Source organism: Nilaparvata lugens, chromosome X (genome assembly GCF_014356525.2).
Source record: "Nilaparvata lugens isolate BPH chromosome X, ASM1435652v1, whole genome shotgun sequence".
NCBI lineage: Eukaryota > Metazoa > Arthropoda > Insecta > Hemiptera > Delphacidae > Nilaparvata > Nilaparvata lugens.
Window position 1 is genome coordinate 21,934,465 of NC_052518.1, and position 23,832 is coordinate 21,958,296.

General features: G+C 36.6%; 1 protein-coding gene across 5 annotated transcripts in view; it reads left to right on the top strand.

The window, feature by feature from the left end:
* The window catches only part of LOC111055185 (protein SSUH2 homolog), a 62,502-nt gene that overhangs the window by 16,362 nt on the left and 22,308 nt on the right, over nt 1–23,832 (top strand). Inside the window, exon 1 of one of the 5 annotated variants that reach the window (XM_039442995.1) lies at nt 3,177–3,243. The exons of the other annotated variants lie outside the window; for them this stretch is intronic. Coding sequence (XP_039298929.1) covers nt 3,209–3,243 — 35 coding nt within the window. The 5' untranslated portion in view covers nt 3,177–3,208. Of the gene's footprint in view, nt 1–3,176; nt 3,244–23,832 lie in introns of those variants that run through there. 5 annotated transcript variants of the gene reach the window in all.

Sequence of the window (23,832 nt, forward strand, 5' to 3'; positions counted from 1 at the left end):
TGGAGTAGGAGGTTGAAGAGGCTGTGTGATTTGAAGTTGGTTTGCTCATTAAGGATGTTGTGGGGGTCTCTTTTAGTGTGTTTGTATATTTCAAATTGTTCCAAGGTGTTTAGTTCAGGTCCTTTGTTTCTGATGTGTAGAATTTTTAAATTTGTGGCTATGTCTGTGTAGGTGTGATTGTTTCCTATCAAGTGGGTAGCAAATGCTGATTCGGGGTTGTTGATGTGTTCTTTGAATCTTTTTTCAAATGAACGGCCGCTGTGCCCAAGGTAGTATTTTTGGCAATTTGAATAGTTGAGTTTGTATACCCCTGGGTTTTCATATAGGTTTTGTTTCTGTTCTCTTGTGGTTAGTAGGTTTTTGATTTTGTTTTTTGTTTGGAATACTATCTTGAATCCTGCCTTTTTGAAATTCTTTGCTAAACTGTTGGACTTTGAGTTTATGTATGTTAGTGTTATGAATTTGTTATTTTCAGTGCTGGGCTTTTGAGTTTTTCTTTTCATTTTCTGTTGGATTCTGTCTATAAGTAGTGGATCATAGCCATTAGTTTGGGCCAAGAATTTTATTGTGTTGAGCTCTGTACTGTAATCTTCTGTTGATAAGGGGATGGTGTTTAGTCTATGGATCATTGTTTTGAAAGCAGCATGTTTGTGTTGAGTGGGGTGATTGGAGGTCTGGTGGATAAGGGTGTCTGATGTAGTTGGTTTTCTGTATATATTGAAACTGTGCTGATTGTTCATATTTTTTGTGATTGTTAGATCTAGGAAGTTGAGTTTCTTTTCTGTTTCATACTCTGCTGTGAACTGGATGTTTTTGTCTATTTTGTTTATGTGAGTACGAAAAAGTTCACATTGTCTTTTGTTTCCTCTGTATAATAGAATGATGTCATCAACGTATCTGTGCCAGTATATGATGCTTTTTTGAATGTGTGTTATTTTTTATGATCTTTGTCTCTTCAAGGTCTTGGAGGTATATCTCAGCAAATATGCTAGAAATTGGGGAGCCCATTGGTAGTCCTTCTGATTGGTGGTGGTATTGTTGGTTGAATGTGAAATAATTTTGTTTAGCTATTATGTGTAAACATTCTATTATTTCATTGATCATTTCTGGTGTTGTTTGTTTTTGTTGTAATTTCTTCTTAATTATGTCTATGGTTTTTTGTACTGGGATGTTTGTGTACAGGTTTACAATGTCAAAGGAACAGAGTGTAGAGTTATAAGGTATATCTAAGTCCTTTATTTTTTCAATGAGGTCTGTGCTGTTCTTCAAATGTGTTGGGCTGTCAATGCTAATATGCTGTCTTAGTAGTTTGTCTGTGTGCTTTGCTAGTTTGTAGGCTGGTGCATTTCTGTAGTTGACTATCGGTCTGATTGGGATGTTGGGTTTGTGAATCTTTGGTAGTGTTTGTAGTAGTGTTGGAGCTTTTGGATGAATTTGTTTCAAGTATCGTTTTTTTGTTGGTTCTATTGTGTGTTTGGCTTGGTTTATGAAACTTTTTACTGTTTTTTGGTACATGTTGGTTGGGTCGTTTTTCATCACTTTGATGTTATTTGTGTTGATGAATTCCAGTGTTTATTTGGTTAATTCATCTTTCTGTATAATGATTGTTGTATTCCCTTTATCTGCTTTCATGAATGTAATGTTGTGATTATCTGCTTTCTCTTTCAAATTTTTGGCTATATGTATTACAGGATTTGTTGTGTTTGTCTTGGGATTTTTCAATTTTTTCAATAATCTGTGCGTTTCATGTCGGAGTTCCTCTTGGTTCTCTGTTTCTGTTTTTTGAATGCAAGTTTCAGCATTTATAATCATGCATTTTTGTGTGTTAGCATTGTTTTTGTAATGAAGATTGTGATTTAGGCCTTTATCTATTAGATCCATTTAATTTTTGTTGAAGTTTACATTGGTTAGGTTGATGGTTCTTTGGTTGAACTTGTGAGTGGATGTAATTAAAGGTATAGTGGGGGTTAGTTTTTCAATTTTTGCTTTATGAGTTTTTTCAATTTTTGTGAGTTTTTTGTTCACCCATTGATTAGTGTGGTTTGAAAGTTCAGTGTAGTATGTGTTACCATACTTGTTTGCAATCAATAGTTGTTGTCTTAGTAGCTTGAAATTGAGGTTATCTTTTTGTTTATATAGTTCTTTTATGGATTGCTTTATGAATATTTCTTGAGCTTTATGCTGTGTGATTTTTGCAGGTTTTGATTTACTTTTAATTTTGATTTTGGCATAGGTAGGGATGATTTTTCGGTTGAGACATGTTTTGTTGAAGGATATGTGGAGGCATGCTTTTCTAACCTTAAATACCAACAATCTGAAGTGTATGGAGTCTGCTCGTCTGGCTGAATAATACTCTTCAATGTTTGATTCCATTACCAACTGCTTGTTAAATAATCCTTATCCACCAGACCTCCAATCACCCCACTCAACACAAACATGCTGCTTTCAAAACAATGATCCATAGACTAAACACCATCCCCTTATCAACAGAAGATTACAGTACAGAGCTCAACACAATAAAATTCTTGGCCCAAACTAATGGCTATGATCCACTACTTATAGACAGAATCCAACAGAAAATGAAAAGAAAAACTCAAAAGCCCAGCACTGAAAATAACCAATTCATAACACTAACATACATAAACTCAAAGTCCAACAGTTTAGCAAAGAATTTCAAAAAGGCAGGATTCAAGATAGCATTCCAAACTAAAAACAAATTCAAAAACCTACTAACTACAAGAGAACAGAAACAAAACCTATATGAAAACCCAGGGGTATATAAACTCAACTGTTCAAATTGCCAAAAATACTACCTTGGGCACAGGGGCTGTTCATTTGAAAAAAGATTCAAAGAACACATCAACAACCCCAAATCAGCATTTGCTACCCACTTGATACAAAACAATCACACCTACACAGACATAGCCACAAATTTAAAAATTCTACACATCAGAAACAAAGGACCTGAACTAAACACCTTGGAACAATTTGAAATATACAAACACACTAAAAGAGACCCCCACAACATCCTTAATGAGCAAACCAACTTCAAATCACACAGCCTCTTCAACCTCCTACTCCAATAATCAACAAATTCAAACATTCCCGCCACCCCCGCCGCCAACAGTTCAAAAATTCCCGCCACTCCCACAACCCACGCTGCCTAATAACCATATGTATTCAACAACGGAAGTGACAGCCAGTGTTGATGAAGGAACTAGTGTCCGAAAGCGCTACACTAATGTAAGTAGAAGCTAATAGCTTTTATTTATAAATACCTGACTGCTATGTCGTAATTAATTGTTCAAAGTGATTATTTAACAAGCAGTTCGTAATGGAATCAAACATTGAAGAGTATTATTCAGCCAGACGAGCAGACTCCATACACTTCAGATCGTTGGTATTTAAGGTTAGAAAAGCATGCCTCCACATATCCTTCAACAAAACATGTCTCAACCGAAAAATCATCCCTACCTATGCCAAAATCAAAATTAAAAGTAAATCAAAACCTGCAAAAATCACACAGCATAAAGCTCAAGAAATATTCATAAAGCAATCCATAAAAGAACTATATAAACAAAAAGATAACCTCAATTTCAAGCTACTAAGACAACAACTATTGATTGCAAACAAGTATGGTAACACATACTACACTGAACTTTCAAACCACACTAATCAATGGGTGAACAAAAAACTCACAAAAATTGAAAAAACTCATAAAGCAAAAATTGAAAAACTAACCCCCACTATACCTTTAATTACATCCACTCACAAGTTCAACCAAAGAACCATCAACCTAACCAATGTAAACTTCAACAAAAATGAAATGGATCTAATAGATAAAGGCCTAAATCACAATCTTCATTACAAAAACAATGCTAACACACAAAAATGCATGATTATAAATGCTGAAACTTGCATTCAAAAAACAGAAACAGAGAACCAAGAGGAACTCCGACATGAAACGCACAGATTATTGAAAAAATTGAAAAATCCCAAGACAAACACAACAAATCCTGAAATACATATAGCCAAAAATTTGAAAGAGAAAGCAGATAATCACAACATTACATTCATGAAAGCAGATAAAGGGAATACAACAATCATTATACAGAAAGATGAATTAACCAAATAAACACTGGAATTCATCAACACAAATAACATCAAAGTGATGAAAAACGACCCAACCAACATGTACCAAAAAACAGTAAAAAGTTTCATAAACCAAGCCAAACACACAATAGAACCAACAAAAAAACGATACTTGAAACAAATTCATCCAAAAGCTCCAACACTACTACAAACACTACCAAAGATTCACAAACCCAACATCCCAATCAGACCGATAGTCAACTACAGAAATGCACCAGCCTACAAACTAGCAAAGCACACAGACAAACTACTAAGACAGCATATTAGCATTGACAGCCCAACACATTTGAAGAACAGCACAGACCTCATTGAAAAAATAAAGGACTTAGATATACCTTATAACTCTACACTCTGTTCCTTTGACATTGTAAACCTGTACACAAACATCCCAGTACAAAAAACCATAGACATAATTAAGAAGAAATTACAACAAAAACAAACAACACCAGAAATGATCAATGAAATAATAGAATGTTTACACATAATAGCTAAACAAAATTATTTCACATTCAACCAACAATACCACCACCAATCAGAAGGACTACCAATGGGCTCCCCAATTTCTAGCATATTTGCTGAGATATACCTCCAAGACCTTGAAGAGACAAAGATCATAAAAAATAACACACATTCAAAAAAGCATCATATACTGGCACAGATACGTTGATGACATCATTCTATTATACAGAGGAAACAAAAGACAATGTGAACTTTTTCGTACTCACATAAACAAAATAGACAAAAACATCCAGTTCACAGCAGAGTATGAAACAGAAAAGAAACTCAACTTCCTAGATCTAACAATCACAAAAAATATGAACAATCAGCACAGTTTCAATATATACAGAAAACCAACTACATCAGACACCCTTATCCACCAGACCTCCAATCACCCCACTCAACACAAACATGCTGCTTTCAAAACAATGATCCATAGACTAAACACCATCCCCTTATCAACAGAAGATTACAGTACAGAGCTCAACACAATAAAATTCTTGGCCCAAACTAATGGCTATGATCCACTACTTATAGACAGAATCCAACAGAAAATGAAAAGAAAAACTCAAAAGCCCAGCACTGAAAATAACAAATTCATAACACTAACATACATAAACTCAAAGTCCAACAGTTTAGCAAAGAATTTCAAAAAGGCAGGATTCAAGATAGTATTCCAAACAAAAAACAAAATCAAAAACCTACTAACCACAAGAGAACAGAAACAAAACCTATATGAAAACCCAGGGGTATACAAACTCAACTATTCAAATTGCCAAAAATACTACCTTGGGCACAGCGGCCGTTCATTTGAAAAAAGATTCAAAGAACACATCAACAACCCCGAATCAGCATTTGCTACCCACTTGATAGGAAACAATCACACCTACACAGACATAGCCACAAATTTAAAAATTCTACACATCAGAAACAAAGGACCTGAACTAAACACCTTGGAACAATTTGAAATATACAAACACACTAAAAGAGACCCCCACAACATCCTTAATGAGCAAACCAACTTCAAATCACACAGCCTCTTCAACCTCCTACTCCAATAATCCACAAATTCAAACATTCCCGCCACCCCCGCCGCCAACAGTTCAAAAATTCCTGCCACTCCCACAACCCACGCTGCTTAATAACCATATGTATTCAACAACGGAAGTGATAGCCAGTGTTGATGAAGGAACTAGTGTCCGAAAGCGCTACACTAATGTAAGTAGAAGCTAATAGCTTTTATTTATAAATACCTGACTGCTATGTCGTAATTAATTGTTCAAAGTGATTATTTAACAAGCAGTTTGTAATGGAATCAAACATTGATGAAAAATGAACTTTTGTTCATCTATTCCGATGAAAACTATAGAGAAATCAGCCTGGAAAAATTGACACAGACATTTATTGAGAATGACACAAGAGAGGTTTTCAAAGAGGCATATAAACTTTTCTCACTAATTTTGACAATCCCATCAACCAGTCGTTCAGTGGAGTGATTATTCTCTTCCATGAAGAGAGTAAAAACCTATTTATGGAATTCCACATGCCGAGACCATCTAAATGATCTAGCAGTCATTTCAATAGAGAAAGAACTTCTTAAAGAGCTCATGGACACCACACCATTCCATGAGGACATCATTGATAAGTTTGCTGTCATCAAGAACAGGAAACTGGATTTGGTCTACAAGAAATAACATAGATGGTGAGTTTTGATGACATTATATTTGGGCTGTACTAAGCATTTTACCCTGGAGCCGCCACTGACTTGTGGTATTACTTAATGTCTATTTACACTGTACACATGGAAATATATATATATAGTGCACAGATTTCAGTCTAATATATCGACAACTATCCAGTGATACAATTCTCCTAGTCGATCGCTTATTCCACAAAATCCTCTGCTGAACACGAATTTTAAGATTACTGCTCCCATAGATTGGTACAGTTTGACACTTCCGTATCATGGAAGATGTATGTCAATGTCTCCAAGAAGTTTCGAGCCATTCCAAATGGTTCAGGCAGGTCCTTATCTCCAAAGTTCAGAAATGTTTATATGATCCATTGGTTGCTGGTTACAAGTAGACTGATGTTGGCACTGTGTCTGGAGCAGTGGTAGTGGTAGCAGGAGTAGTAGTTGCAGCATTTGCAGTACTAGATGGAGTAGTACTATCTGAACTTGTAGTACTAGCAGGAGTTGTAGTACCAGCAGGAGTTGTAGTACTAGCTGGAGTAGTACTATCTGAGTTTGTAGTACTAGCAGGCATAGAAGTTGCAGCAGGAGTTGTAGTGCTAGCAAGAGTTGTAGTACTAGCTGGAGTAGTTGTGGTGCTAGCTGGTGTAGCAGCAGGAGTTGTAGCAGTAGTAGTTGTTGTTGTAACAGCAGCAGATGCTAGTACTTCATAGTATGGTTCACAGACCTCAACTGACTTTGCAATGACTGCTTCCAGAGAGTCTAGCAATGTGAATGTAGAGAGAGGGGAGATAGGCGTGCAGATTGTATGCACAGTGGACTTGTTTACAGATAGCCCCCTCCACAGCTCATTCCCCCACCATATTCATGTACCAGTCTCTGACATCACTGTACATTTGTTCGATTGCTGACTGATTACTCTATAGAGCAGGAATCCTGGATGTTAGCAGGCTCTGTTGCATATGATGGATGTTTGATGCATCCAAACCATGCTCCCTCAATGTAAGAAATTCCTCTGTCCTATTCTTTGGATCCAGTGCACTGACACCGAGTGCCAGTACAAGTTAGAGCGCTGCTTGGTAGATGCTTGTAGGCATCATGATTGCAGAATGATGATTGATAGCCTCCTTCTCATCCTTTTATACTTCCTCCCACACCAACCCACACCTCCCAATACATGACACATGTTTTTCAACATCCCTCCACTTTTTCTGTTCAAGCCATTTGTGATATAACATTGATCCATTTTTATCAGTATCCAAAGAACATTTTGAATGACATCAATGTCTATTATTTATAACAATGATTAATTTTTATCAGTATCCAAAGTACATTTTGTATGAGCTCATTTTTTATCTATACAAGGCTCAGTTCTCCAATGATGGCTGTTACTCATTATCACTCTGGCATAGCCTTTTTGCAGATGGTTTATCAACTTCTTCATCATCATTGCTCCTTTCACATGAAAGAGAATGGTGTCCAAATGCCAAAGTGCTAACTCCATCTTCAAGGATATGTCTTTTCTCATCCACATTGCTTAAAGCTTTTTTCTTCTGAACTAGTGTCATGATTCGATGCTTCCTGGTACCGAACATTACCTGCTCCCTGTAGATTTCCTTGTTCTCTTAGAGGCAGTCAAGGTAGTCCTGAAAGGTGATGTATCATTCAGCATCAGGGTGGCTTTTCATCAATTCTTGTCCAAGTATTGGTCTCCTCACTCCTTTAGCTTTCTTTATCAAACCACTATTCAATTGGCTTGGATCTTTGGTGAAGCATCTGCAGGCATACAGCTTTGATCATAGACCTACATATTCATGAGGAGCATATTCATCCTTCAACTTTCCAAGTACCACCTTGTTTGTGTCTGAATAGCATGGATTGCTGGTTGGATACTCAGATGTATCAAAGTATCAAAGGTGTCTCTCAGTTGCTGGTTGTTGATGATGTTGTTGTCGAGGTTCTCAGTTTTCACAATATAGAATAAGCTGTCAGTATCCTGGTAAAGCAGTTGCAGTTTCTCTTTGTACATAGGTTTCATCACATCTTAGTGGAATTGATACATAAGGGTCTTGCTAATGTCCAACACTGTCAAACCAATGTAGATAGGTTAGTTCAGCTCCACTTTCTCCTTGTGCAGTTTCATGGCACAAATGTTCTCTCCAAAGATGATGCGGTCCTTATAGGTTGGTCAGGCAATCAGTTTCCTTAGATGTTTCTCATTGTTGACAAGTTCCAAACATTCTCCATCATCTTGCCAAAAACTGCATTGTTCATTAGTTTGAAGAATTTTTTTTCAAATTTGTTTCTTGACTGTTGTTGAAGTATGGTGTTTAGCATGATGTAGGGTGATAGGAAGTCCTCCTGCTCAAACCATACACCTTGATGAACTGTGGTGATTTTCAATCTGTTTTGTGCTGCTTGCTTGAAGGTGCAGTAATCACATACATATCTTTCACGGTTGCTTAGGTTTGTCATCAATCTCAATCATCCTGATTTTGGTGTTTTTTTGTTCTCAGCTAAGAATGGAAAATCGTTGTGGGAGTCGTGCAGCTCAGCAGGGTACTCAATGTCCACCTCCAAGATGTAGCCAATCTTTTGGACATCTCCAACACCATCAATACCTCTACTCACCCCCTCCAACTCATCTTTCTCCATCTACTGGAATTTCCAGCATGGGAGTGGTTACACATCGCCCAGCCATACAGGTTGTTGGCATCTGTGTACAGGAGATATGATGTAGGCTTCTCGGGGTTGACAGTCGCTCCTGTGTAGGCATTGTTGGCAATGGCATGTTGATGAACACATGTTGTTATTCCACCTCTGATGCCTCATTCAATGAACATATACATGTTGTAGTCAGTTAGGAGTTCTAGTTCAACATTTGTACAGCATAACATCAAAGGAGAAGCCTGGTGATGTGAATTAGTGTGCACAATACAGATCATAAGTCTTCAAACAAACATCTCAAAACACATCAGCCAGGAGGAGAACATCTGTTTTCAGGTATAGGTCACTGTATCCCAGGGTCCCAGGGTCTTACAGTTGAATTTCTCCCACACTTGTTGGGCATGTTCATATGCCTCATCACTGATGTAGCTGGCTGTCAGGATACTGAAAAATCTTTCCTTTGGTGGTAGTGAGGTCTCCTTCAGTTTCTCCCATGAGTCACAATATTCGTAGGGGAACACACCCTTTCTGGAAACTAATTCCAGTTTGTCTCCAAATCCTCTGGCAGTATGTGGTAGCACTGTTGACACTTCTTCAGTAGATTTGACAAGGTTGGTGACCAGGTTGTCCAGGGTGTCCAGTGTGAATCTGAAGGAATCAATGAATTGTAGGTGCAGTTGCTGGGAAATTCATTTGATGGATGATATATACTTTTCTGATGTGTTTGGGATGACAAACAGCTGCTCTTTATCAGTTCCAAGGTGCAGTATAATCAAGTGGGTGTCATAATTGGAAGAATTGTGAAGAAAAACAGGAATGAATGTTGTACAACAACTTTGTAGGTTGCACTTGTTGCACAGATAGTTCCGGTAAATCCCTATTATATGACAATGGTCATACACCTTGTCACCATTGAATGGTTTCTTGCAGGCTTCACAATTGGTGGCAGCATTGTGTCTGGCTTTCTCCCTCTCAGTAAGTGGAAGCATCTTCATTTGACAATGATTGATTGCCTTATCTAGATCTCTTGCATACATTGTTAGAGTTTTGATGAAGTGTTTGGCTGCATCAGGTCCTCTATAGACAATTGGTTCCTGAGGGATGATGTTAGTAATTTTCAGCCATGATGGTAATAGGTTCTTATTCCTGACAAAGTAGAGGCAATAACTCATTGCTGTGTGACATTGACTTCCCAATCCATTGGTGGTTTTTCTTGGGCTTCTCCAGCAAACATTCAAAATCTGCATAGACGACCAATGGTAGCCTAAATTTATTCAAATGTTTCTTGAATTTCATTGTTGGTGGGCTTCCATCTTCCTTGAGTTGTGGCATGATGACTCTAGCAGTCTGGTTGTTGGTGCAGTACTCCTCATGATCTTTCATTCTCTGCTCCCCATTATTGTTAATGGTGTAGTGTGTAAAGCACCTACAACAAAAGATGATTTGGTGCTCGTTTTTAGTGAGCTGAGATCTTACAAATTTTTTAAAGTTTTTCATAAAACAGTAATGTCTCTTGAGATCCCCCTCTTTTTCTTCTTCATGAGTGGTGGTGGCTTCACTGATGTCCAAATTGGTGATGGCTTCACTGCTGTCCTGAGTGGTGGTGGCTTCTCTACCATCATTGTCATGGAGGAGTAGTAAACCGAAATGATCCTCCTTCATTTCTTTTGCAACATGTCTTGGATAGATTATACACTTGAAATCAAGACCATACTTATATATTGACTGTTACCCTAGGATTATCCCTCTCAAAACGGTCAATTTGATTGATGGTGATGGGGAAAGATATTCCATTGAAATTGTATTTTTTAGTCAGCAGATGATACCTATCATTGATTTGTTGGGGATCACGCCCCTCAACATGTTTGGCAAGGATTGCCCACTTGAAACATTGTTGATCACTATTCTTTGGGTTGATGATGGCTTTTCCTGCTCCAATTTTGGCTGGCAGTTCAATATACGAAGATCCTCAAAGTGGTTTGTGCCTGCTTATGTGGATGAGGAGACCATCGATGATGAAGAGGCTCCATCTGCCAGAGTTGCCCTGGAACTTGGCCTCTTCTTCCAACAGCTTCTTGCACGCCTCCCTGATAATTCCAGCAAGATTGTTGATATCGAAGATTGAATAGTTTGGTGTCTTGAAGGCTACATTCTGGAATTATTCTTCCTGCTCTATGTTTCTCTCATCAAGGCGGCTGTGTTGGTATGTAGCCTCCAACACTAGGTTGACCTTGATTGGCCTATGTGTCTGGAGCTCCTGACCTATCACATCAACACTCTTTGTCTGCAGGCTGTTTAGCAGAGAGTGGAAGTCCTTTGCTGGGTTGGGTGAAGAGTTATTGTTGTAAAATAGTGTCCGAAGGTTGTTGTTGAATGCCTCCTCCAACATACAAAACTCTCCTGATGAGCTGTTGGTCTGCTGACATCTGGTAGCTTTGTTCATCTGTAACATATATACAAGCAGATTAATAATAGAGTGCAATGTGGGTTGCTATCATCTAGAGTTACACAGCCATCTTGAATGACATGTCTTGCACTCAATCTAGATGTTTAGCACACAATTACTACTTTATATATATGCTACTGAAAACCAATCATAGGATGGTAGAATGTTCAGAAAGAACAATGTCTGAAATCAATATTTTAGGGTTAGGTTAGGTCAGGTCGAAAGAAGTTTCTAGTAACTTCTGCAGACCAAACCTGTTCAGACGTTATATCAATGTTGCTTTGTTGTCTGGCGTTGTGTGGTAGAGGGCGCAATTGAAGAGTGATGCGCATAGCATAATCGCCGCCAGTTGCCGTTTGCCAGCCAACCAAACAGCTCACTTCTCGTAGTGTCGATTTTTGCAAAGTGATTTATTGATTTATTGTGATTTATTACAAGTGTCGTCTCATCTAGTATTGTGATCTGGACCCGGGATCCTAGAAGCAAGGAGGATTTGGACATGAAGGTAGGCCTATGTTATTGTGCACTTAGCCATTTAAATTGTTGAACTTGCTACCCGATGCCAGACAACCCCAAAAAGTTCTCGATGTAATTGATACAGTTCACAAACCAGAGTGCTGTTTGAGCCAGCCTCTGTTGAATAAACATGGTCCAACTGTCCGGATTGATTTGTTAATCAAATTTGAATAGGACATAAGTTTGAAATATCATCTAATAGGTTTGTCGTTTTTTATGCCTATTTTATTCTTGGTTTTTCTGTGTATATGGCTTGTTTTTGTCATCATAGATGAATATATGGTTTATTTGTGGTATTCTTAAGAAATTTGGGCTCAATTTAAGTTGGAAATTGAGTAGAACAAGTAATATTTTCGTAAATAATTGTGTCTCAGTATTATTGCATGAGATTGTTGCATTGGTGCCACAAGGCTGGATTGGCAAGTTCGTGTCTATAAGTAGAGAAAGACTTATATGTCGTCTAGCTGTAACAGTAACTGGAACTGTTACTTTTTTCAAAGGATACTTGCAGTTATTTGCATTGATTATTGTTGTTACTTCGTTATTAATAGCAGTTATTGTTTGTTCCAATGAGTATCGATATGGTATTATTAGCCTCGTAACCGATCATTCTCTACCGAGCATAAGTTGAAATGCTGGCTAGGCTTGTATGATTAGATAAGCTAGCCATTGTTCGTTCCATTGTGTCGCCTGCTCTCGTGTTTTCCCTCTTATTCTTGTTTGGTTCTTTGTCTCTCTCTCTCTCTCTCTCTCTCAATGAGCACTCACTGTTATCGCCTCACTATGGGTGTTATCAAAGACTTGACGTTTCAAAGAGATGCATTAATTTGTAAAATAAAACGGATTAATGAAATTGCCAAAGCTGTCAAAAAAGGATCTTAAAAATAAAAAAATGAAGAATTTATTGAGAGTTATGGGTGAGCATATCGATCACCACCAGGTGGAGTTCAATGATATAATAGATAAGATGCAGAGCTACTATAACAAACAAAATCCTCGATTGGAAACAAGTCAACTTGAAATGCTGATGAGCCAATTTGATGAGACATATTTCAATGTCAAGGCTATTCTCGAAACCTTACCATCCACTCAAACAAATTTGAATATTAGTTCTTCCAATGTAGCTTCTTCACCTACAACTGGAAATATCTCTCCAGTTGCCCTACCTAAGCTTCCTTTAATGTAGGGATGGGTATCAAAAGACAAAACATCGATGTTTTGAACATCAATGTTTTTTTCATCCTAACATCGATAAGTGAAAAACATTGAACAGTAAACATCAATGTTTTTAAACATCGTTTATTGCCCTACGTTTTTATGGATGATACATAAAAAAGGGGGTGTGCTTGCAATTTATATTGCAGTTCTGATTTTTTAATATATTATTTGGGTACATAAGTGGAGTCCAGAACCAATTTCTTCATGCAAGATTTCCTTGTGCTAGATACAGGATAGCCCATAAATCTCGTATTTTCGGCTCATTTTCCAGTTTTCAGCTATTTCTGCCAAATCTCTCCCAGATTATAAAATTCTGAAAAAATGAGATCACTCGGAACTCTCTATCTCCAATGAGTACTTAGTTATTATTTTTCAAAAATGATTGAAATTTGAAGAAAAAATCAATTTTGATGAATTTTAGTTTTTGATCAACAATATCTTCCAATTGTTACAATTTAGATGTATATTTCAAAATCCCTCTAGGCGTATTTTTGTGCTATACAATCTGAGATCAGGTAGAGCGCTCTATGTCATATAGATTTCCAGGTACACCTGACAACAATGCTCCTTGTATTGTGAAAAACACATAATTTTCAGCTTCAACCATCATCACCATCTACTTTGTCCGCACATTGATATTTCGCACAATGACATAAGTTCATGGGTAAGAATCTCCCATTAGATGCACTTCATTTCAGTATTTCCTAGTAGTGGCACGGTTAAGGACACCTCAAAAATCAAAATTTCAAACACTTATAATTTACTTTTGACACAATGCTCAGATTTCATCGTACTACACTTCATCTTCTCGGCTCGCCGAGGCGGTTCAAAATCATGCATCAACAGTCAAATTCGGCCAAAAAATAGAAAATGTATTGTTGAGTGTAGGTACTTAAGCCCATATTCAATAAATAAGAAATGGCCAATTTCTATATTCAAAGCTATGTATCTCGGTAGCCCCCTATTAAAAATTATTACATGATCTTGAAATATGTACAATAGAATTTTCTATTTCATCTGCTGTAAGCAACTCATGGAAAAATATGTTCTTGAAGTGAGATTTGATTCTTGAAAAAAATCCGGAAATTGTAGATATTTTTCTCATATTAATGGTTTTGGCAGTTTTATGATAGCGAAAAGTGATTCATGATGGATTTTAGGCAACTGAGCTCGTAGAGGATGAATATTTATCTACAATTTGTAATCAATTGTGAGTTTCTATGATTTATCAGACTCGTTTTAGAAACTATTGATCAACAGTAAAATTACAAAAAAAAATGTAAAAACTGAAATCTCCATTTTAAAAATCTTAGCTTCCAAATTGTTTTGGAATCGAAAGTATTATTTATTGAAGTGGATAGAGGGGGAAAATTAACACATTCTCACTAGATTTGGAAATTTTATCAGAAGTATTTCACAAGACATGCAACTTTGAATATAGAAATTGGTCATTTTTTGTGTATTGGAATATGGGCTTAAGTACACTCAACAATAAATTTTCCATTTTTCAACCAAATTTGACTTATTATGCATGATTTTGGACCGTCGTGACGAGCCGATTGTGTCAAAAGTTATGTGTTTGAAATTTTGATCCTTGAGGTGTCCTTAAGCGTGCCTCTCCACTAGGAAATACTGAAATGGAGTGTATCTTACGGGTGATTCTCATAGAACATAATCTCAAGAACTTATGTCGTTGTGCGAAATACCAATGTGAGGACAATGTAGTTGGTGATGATGCTTGAAGCTGAAAACTAGGTATTTTCACAATACAAGGAGCATTGTTGTCAGGTGTATCTGGAATATGAGATAGAGCGCTCTACCTGATCTCAGATTGTAGAGCAAAAAAAGAGCTTCTAAAGTGACAACAATTTTATCTGGAGCTATTGTTCCAATATTCTAACAGTTACTAACTGGAATCACAGCAATTTTGGACTTGTGGTATTCAAGTAACAGTCTTTCGAATAATTGAAGTCAGGTTGTGACTAGAAAGATACATCAACTCTAGTTCTCAAGATTTGTCATTTTCATGGTCTAGTCTGAAACCTCTCGGGATATCCTTGAGGATTCGGTCTTGAAATTTCACCCAAAGCTAATTTTAGCAATCATTGATACTCATATCGTATTCATTCAATATAAATGATAGATTTTTTAGGAAATGGAAATGGATTAAATTTTTTTATATTGATATCTGCACTCCTTACAATACGAGGACCTCTTTTCCAGAGCTAGATTAGTTAGTGTTAAACACATGTTGAGGAAATAATTGTAGTAAGAAAAAACTCTTTCTTCCTAAGAAACGAAGAATCCGACCTCTTATTCAATTCTAAATAACTAACTATCTAACCTTGACACGGACCACAGAAGTAATGTAAATCTTCAAGAGTATCCAACAGTCTCACATAAAAATACAGAGAGCCTGATTGAAAAATAAGAATAGCAATCTGCAGGAAATCAAAACTTATGCGAGATCTTTCACAAGAGTGATCTATATTCACGAAAAACACTTAACAGAATACTACACTAAATATGATAAAGATAATTATTATAATTCTGTTACTATTGCTTATTGCTCTCAAGATAATCCTCTTCAAACAAAAATATAAAAAAAAACTTGTATCAAATTAAAAAATTAGAATTGTTTTTACTTTTTAGTTGGGAAAACATTGGATGACTGATGTGTAGGTAAAACCATCAATAAGTGAAAAACATTGAACAGTAAACATCGATGTTTGATGTTGAAACATCGATGTTTTTAAACATCAATGTATCGATACCCATCCCTACTTTAATGACTTTTGACGGTGATTTGAAAATTTGGAGTCAATTTGAAGATTTATTTGAAGCCACGGTTCATAATAATGGTCAAATTGCTGACATACAAAAACATATGTATCTTCGGTCTGTACTGAGAGGTGATGCACTGTCAGTCATTTCTGTAGTCCCATTGACAAGTGATCATTATGCTGAGGCATGGGAAATATTATTGAATCGCTACAATGACTCTTACAAGCTGACTGACGCATACTTGCAAGCAATTTTTGACATGCCAGCAGTTAATAAGCAACCAGACTCGCTACAAAAATTCATCAAACATTTGTTACTGACTCAGCTAAGAAAGTATTTTCAAATGTAAATAGTTCCTTAGTATTGTTACCAACTATTGAATTGGGAGTTTGAGGTAATCAAGGCAATTATCACAAGGTCAAAGTATTATTAGATAGTGCAAGCACTGAGTCATTTATTACAAGGCGATGCATGAAAAAACTGGGTTTAGTGGTACAGAAAACACACAGTTTGCCCATCTATGGATTATCTGATACTAAACTGGATGTGACAGATGAAATTGCTAACTGTGAATTTGAAAAACCGAACTCCCCTTCATTAAAAATTACCGAGTCGGGAGTCAACAAAATAGCAGCTACAAATCAGATAAAAAATGCGTACTGGGCACATATTGAAGGACTGGAGCTAGCAGATTCTGAATTTTTCCTCTCAGAGGAGGTACCTAGATATTTTATTGGGTGCTGAATACTTCCCCTTCATTCTGACTGGAAGACAGGTGATTGGTCCAGCGGGTACACCATCTGCCCTAGAAACTGTATGGGGCTACTGCCTGATGGGTAAGGTATCAGAGGAGAGTTCTACTATCTCAAATAATCTGTGCATGTATTCCAATGCTAATTTAGAAGAGTTGGTGAAGCGATTTTGGGTCATGGAAGACCCATACCGAAAAAGGAAATTGGAGAAGATGTTTTTGAAAGGGAGAAACGAAATTTGGAAGAGTTAGATGATGATAGACAGGATAATGTTGAAATAAAATGGACAAAATCCGAAAAGGGAGAAGAAATGAAAGAGTATACTCCAACAACTATGTCGTATGGTGTATCATCATTGCCATTTCTTGCCATTTGTACTACGCATCAGTTTATTGAAGATGAAGAAAAAATGTTCCATGCGGCTTCTGAAGCCTTACAATTTTCTACTTACCTGGATGATATAGTTACATCAGTCTCATCAATGGAAGCAACCAGGCAACTGCAGCTTACTGAATTGTTAAGCAAAGGGAAATTTGAATTGCTAAAGTGGGCCAGCAATCATTCCACCATTCTATCAAATCTCCCTCCAGAGCATTGATGCAAAAGATTTCACTTTGGAGTCTGATAAAACCATTAAAATTCTTGGCTTCCAGTCGAATCCAATTGGTTACTACCTCTTCTACAGGATGAAGGTTCCATCCAGTCTAGCTACAAAACGGAATGTTTTATCAACTTTAGCACAAATTTTTGATCTATTAGGATATTTGACACCTTTCATGCTTACCTTCAAGAGTATAATTCAATATCTATGGCAATCGGGATGTGAATGGGATGATATAGCATCTGTGGAGGTAGTGAAGAAATGGGAGCTTTGTGTGGTTGTCCTAGTAGCTAGATTATTACATGAAGTTCAAGAAGTGCTTTCAAAAATTATAAACATAGATTATATTGCAGCTTGGACTTATTCAACTGTGGCATTGAGTTGGATTCGGTCTTCTCCTCATCGTTGGGCTACGTTTGTGGCAAATCGTGTAAGTCAAGTACAGGAACACCTGTCTACAGAGCAATTCAGATATGTGCCAACCGAATGTAATCCAGCTGACTGTGCAAGTCATGGACTATTGCTCAATGAATTAATTGGTAATTCTCTGTGGTGGAATGGTTCTGATTGGTTAGACAAACCACTGGAGTGCTGGCCACACCAAACCCACGGTAATGATGATGAAAATTTCAAACAGATTGAATTGGAAGCAAGAAAAATTACTCTAGCAACACAGAGTAGAGACTCAGAGGAATCAATTGAATCGGTGAACTTGAGAAATCGATGGAGTTTACTCAAAAGAATTGTATCCTCATTCTGGAAACGTTGGCGATTGGAGTATGTATCTAGTTTGCAAACCCGAACAAAATGGTACAGAAAACATAGTAATGTTAATATTGGAAGTATGGTTCTCTTAAAGGAAAGTAACCTACCCCCTCTACAATGGAGGCTTGGCTGAATAACAAAGATATTCCCTGGACAGGATGGAGTTGTGAGAGTGGTGGAGGTACAGACTGCAAAGGGAAGTCTAACTAGGGCTGTCAAAAGGGTATGTCTCCTCCCTATTGATGAAGATCAATAGGCCTTATTGAAGGGAACTTTGTTTAGTGGTTAGTTTTTTTTGTTTCTCGTTTTACATGTGGGAAAGGTTCCCAAGTTGCTTTGTTTCTTGTTTTTATCTATAGTGGTTGTATATAGTCATTGTTTCTCGTCCCATCCTCTCCTCTCCGTGGGCCTCCTACTCCTTTTTTATAAGTCTCCTCAATGTCCCCTGAGGAGTGAAGATATTTTCCTTTTTTTCCTAGTTTCCCTAGTAGGGTTCGTTATTGGTGGTTTTTTTTTTTTTTTGTTATTGGAAGTTCTTCCAAGGTGGGCGGAATGTTCGGACGTTATATCAATGTTGCTTTGTTGTCTGGCGTTGTATGGTAGAGGGGGCAATTGAAGGGTCATGTGCATAGCATAATCACCACCAGTTGCCGTTTGCCAGCCAACCGAACAGCTCACTTCTCGTAATGTCGATTTTTGCAAAGTGATTTATTGATTTATTGTGATTTATTACAAGTGTCGTCTCGTCTCGTATTGTGATCTGGACCCGGGATCCTAGAAGCAAGGAGGATTTGGACATGAAGGTAGGCCTATGTTATTGTGCACTTAGCCATTTAAATTGTTTAACTTGCTACCCGATGCCAGACAACCCCAAAAAGTTTTCCATGTAATTGATACAGTCCACAAACCAGAGTGCTGTTTGAGCCAGCCTCTGTCGAATAAACATAACCTAACCACAGTTCATTGTCTACAGTTGCTGGCATATTGTTCACAGACCTCAACAGGAAGAAAGATAGAATAATCAGAAATAACAATGTCTGAAATAAAGATATTCTAGGGTTAGGTTAGGTTAGGTTAGGTTAGGTTAGGTTGGAAGAAGTTACAAGTAACTTTTGCAGACCTAACCTAACTGCAGTTCATTGTCTACAAATATATGGATCTGCTGACCTATTTTTCATAGATCTCAACAGACAGAAACACACTTATTCACAAAATATGCTATGCAATACATTATGGGGTGGCAACACTAAAGAAAATAAGTGAATTAGTCATATAAATCAATACAGCTTCATCTTTAAAAAAAATTCCTTATCTCTTTTCAAAACAGATAATAAAAAACAATTGTGTACAAACCTTTTTCACACAATTGAAGATCAAAAAACAGCAGTGGTGTGGTGGTGTCCTAGTTACTTCACAGAGAAATGTGTGTTGGCTGCTAGCACCACAATATCTAAAATGCTGGATTCTAAAACACTGATAACTGAACAGGTCAATACATGTTTCTTATGTGGCTCTTGGCTGAACACTGATGGTCCTACACTGGTGTGCACACTGTATATATACTCCCAAGTGGGTGGGGAATCTTCTGATTTATTTTTATTCATTTTTTATTTATTTTTTTTATTTTTTCATTTTTTTTCTATTTTTTATCTTAATTATTATTATTTTTTTATATTTTTTTCAATTTTTTCACCCTGACTTTGACCTTTAACCCTATGGGAAGTCTGGCACATGTTGACCTTTGACCTCTGACCCCATGGGAAATCTAGCACAGGTGCGCCAGAACCGACAAAACTTTACTACTCTCAAACATAGCACTGCTATTACCCAAACACAACTTGTGCATCGAGTTTCGACTTCCAAGCTCAGTAATATCCCTGAAAACCCTTTAGCATTTTGAATCTTGAAGCTCTCTCTACACAATCTCTCTAGACTCTAGCTGAACCTCTGAAGAGCCTCAGATCTAACAGATCTACACGTTCTATTCATCTGTTATCGAAAATGCTGGAAACGTAAAACGCTGGAAAAACGCCGATTTAAGAAGTATTTTTGGCCTCATTTCCAATCTGAATACAACATTTGCACACTTTACTTGAACCACTGTACCAAATTTCAAACTCTTCTGTCAATCACTTCTCATAAAACTGAGAAAACGCAGAAAAACGCTAGAAAAATGCAGATTTTGGTCGTATCTTTGGAAATTTTTTCAAATCCGTTCTTAGTGCGCCTCTGGCGAACTGAACATACATGCCAAATTTAATCATATTTGGTTCAGTAGATTTTTAGTTCTGTTGATTATGAATGAGAGAATGGTATTTTATAAGTACGGTACATATAAAAGCGAAATGGTACTGATTCATTCATATGTATAGATTCTATCACTTTCTTCATTGAAAATTATGGGGTTTCAAATATTTTTCTTCAAAAATCTCAGTTATCAGTTCAAGAAATATGGGTACTATCCCATCAAACAGCATAAAACTTATCAAGCTATTGGCGTTTTGCGCTGCTTACAGTACCTACGTTCAATCTAGTTTCCACATTATTCAAGGTGTCAATCCTAATAACGAAGTAGAGTACCACAACATTTTGTTCATATGACAAGTACCTATATTTCATTTTTGTGAGTGTAGAATTACGAAGGACAAAGTTTATTATATTGATATCACATGATATTTTTCACAATACGAATATTTCAACTTTCGCAATTGAAGCATTGTAAAGAAAAAGTTTATGATACGGTTGTTAGAATTTTCCGGTATGAAATTCAAATCCTATTAAGTTCAACACAAAAAAGAATGCTCTTTAGGGGAGAATATTGTTGGAATACAGATTCGTGATTCAACTACAACTCTGTCGATGTCGCATGCAGAAAAATAGCTTTTTCTGGTTAGAATGGTTCAGGAACAAAGACCTAGTTTCTAAAATTGCTTCTTCAGTCTAAAAATAGTTTCACTTGAGCATGATTTTGTTGCATGCGATGAAAATGGTTGATTTTGCACCGGCTATATATTCACTTGAGACCTTTTTCGATTATGCGACCACGGCCGGACGACCAAAAAGAGTAATCCTATCATTGATTCGTGTGGGAGTGTTCACGTATTTTGCAGTGAACCAATATGAACACTTCCTTGAGAACTTATATAGTATTTAGTATTTATATAGATTATTTCTCAATCGTCAGCTGCGCTCGCATAAACAAAAACGTAGGCCTACCTTTATGATGGGTTCTCGTGTACATAGGTGATTACGTGTACATAAGTACTCGTATTTAATGATATAGTACCTTATTTTTAATCATTTAGTATAACGAAGAAGATGAATGTTTAGGAGCATAAAGGGTTGAACTCAATATGGACTTGGTCATCCCACGGTTAGAAGGAAAGTAATCATGTAAATCAGTAATGACACCAAAGTCGTAACACTGACATAAAAGTCGTAAAACCATGAAACATTATTGCAATGAGCCAACTGAAATATTTTAAACACCAAACTTCAACAAGTGATTTCTAACCATTAATTCAGTGGGTTTCGAACTATCGGGAAGTAATAATAGCTATTGTTTAAACTTAAAGAATAATGGAGTGACCTGAAGAAGTCCGATAATGAAAGCTCATCATATCTCATCACAGAGATAAGCTATCAATCTAATCGCTTGGTAGGGCGATTGCTACACATCCTCAATTCGTATTGGGGTATCTTACTCCACTATCTAATTCACAGTCAACTTTACCAAAAACTTTGTTAAATCCGACGGGTCCCTCCTTTCATTCCTTTCTTAGCTGCTACTCCTACTCTCCTGTCTTAATTAATCCTTATTCATATCGTAATTCCATTTTTCCCAGCTTAATTTATTGTAACTTTTCTCACTGATAGAGGAACTTCTTAACTGATTTAATTTGGTGGTTATGTTAGTCCTTCGATTCAAGACGCAGCTATTGACCATCACTCTTTCTTCGATTCTTTGCAATATTATAGGTACTTTATTTTAACTGAATAAATAAAAATAAACTTTCTAACAGATAAAATTTTACTTTTTTAGTGGTATTCACTTTAAATCATAGGATTTATGGCAGCAGGAATGCTACTAGTTTCAAGTGAATATGACTCTGGGGCTAGTCCATTTTAGCTAGGAAATTTGCTGAACAATTTCGTTGTTGATGGTGTGATTGCACCCTGATGAAGATTGCGTGACTGGTAGTAATACAGTATTACTCACTTCCTACATACGAATCCTCGTGTAAAAAGATCATATTATCCAATTATTAATGCAAATAATAAAGAGTATTTCATTATTAATGCAAAAATAATAGACCAGCAACACCTCTCATTATATTAAAGAGAATTATTATAATTTCATAGATAAATTGTGGCTCAAAATTGTCGAGATTGCTTGATTTTAAATGGAAATTAATCTGACTTATTGCACAACATTGGATAAGAGATTGCACAAATGCTATAAATATATTGTATAGGTAGGTATGGTACTCACTTTCCTCTATAGGGCTACTAAAATTATTGAAACCCAATGAAAGTTGCCTTTATTATTTTATTATCACAACTAGTATCAATTCTTCAGAGCCATTTCCTAGGGTACTTGAAAACGTTCATTGTGTTTCAAATTGTCTAGGTACCTAGTAATAGAATATTATTCTATTGTAGTGAAAGCTGACAACCAGATAGGAAAGAATGTAACTTTCACATTTTATCCTCTCTCATCGTTATAGCATGCGCTGTCAAGTAAAACTTGCTGACAGTTTCTGTAAAATGTGTCTAGACTGCAATGAATGTATGAAAATAAAATTGTATATATGCAATGGGATATTCCATTCTCTCTATCACTTAATATCTAGCCTATTCCAAATTTATTATACATCAACAAAGAATTGTATTAAATATTTATTTTAAATCATTAATTTATATTGGTAGAAACCAATTCAATTAAGTGCGTGTGTCTAGTGTTTTAATAATTTTGATAGAGTTGAAAATATATACATTTCAAATTGAAAAATTACATCTGCAATGTATATAGATTTCTCAACAACGTGGTCTCTGAAACCGATCGCAGCAGTCTCAGCTGTAACATGTTTTTCAACATTTTATAAATAAGAGAATCAACATTTTTATAATATTCGAATCCTATATATTTCAAATCTGTTCAGGGTTTGAAAATTACGCCACAGTTTCAAATCCTGACCCTGATTCATTTCAAATATATAGTTGGCACACCATCAATCGATTTTCAATGTGACTCGAATTAATTCGCATTTATTTTCTCCCTTCAATTCCAAGCAGTCACGCAAGACCCAAGACGATTCCACCAACACAGAATTCAATGGCAAATAATAGGTTAGGGGTACTTTATTATTGCCCTGATTCCTTTCCTTCTGTTCATTTGGTTGATTTGGATAATTGTTGATAACATTTTAAATTAGGTTTCTATTATTTTTTATAGGATGGTGCGCATAAGCACACGTTACGGTATTGAACTTGTACATTTTATTAATACTGTAATATTTTCCCTCTATTCCTTGTCCTTCGATCTGCTATACTCCAGCCCCCCCCCCCCCACAATTTTAGAATCGCTACCACTTCAAATAATTGGGGGCAGGGGCGGATCTAAAAATACATTTTAGGGGGGTTTCTACCTGGCAAGAGTCGAGGGGGATATATTGCAGACTGAAGTTTTTTGTACTCCAAGGAGAAAATTCGTCGAAAATGAAGACAGTCTTTCAATAGT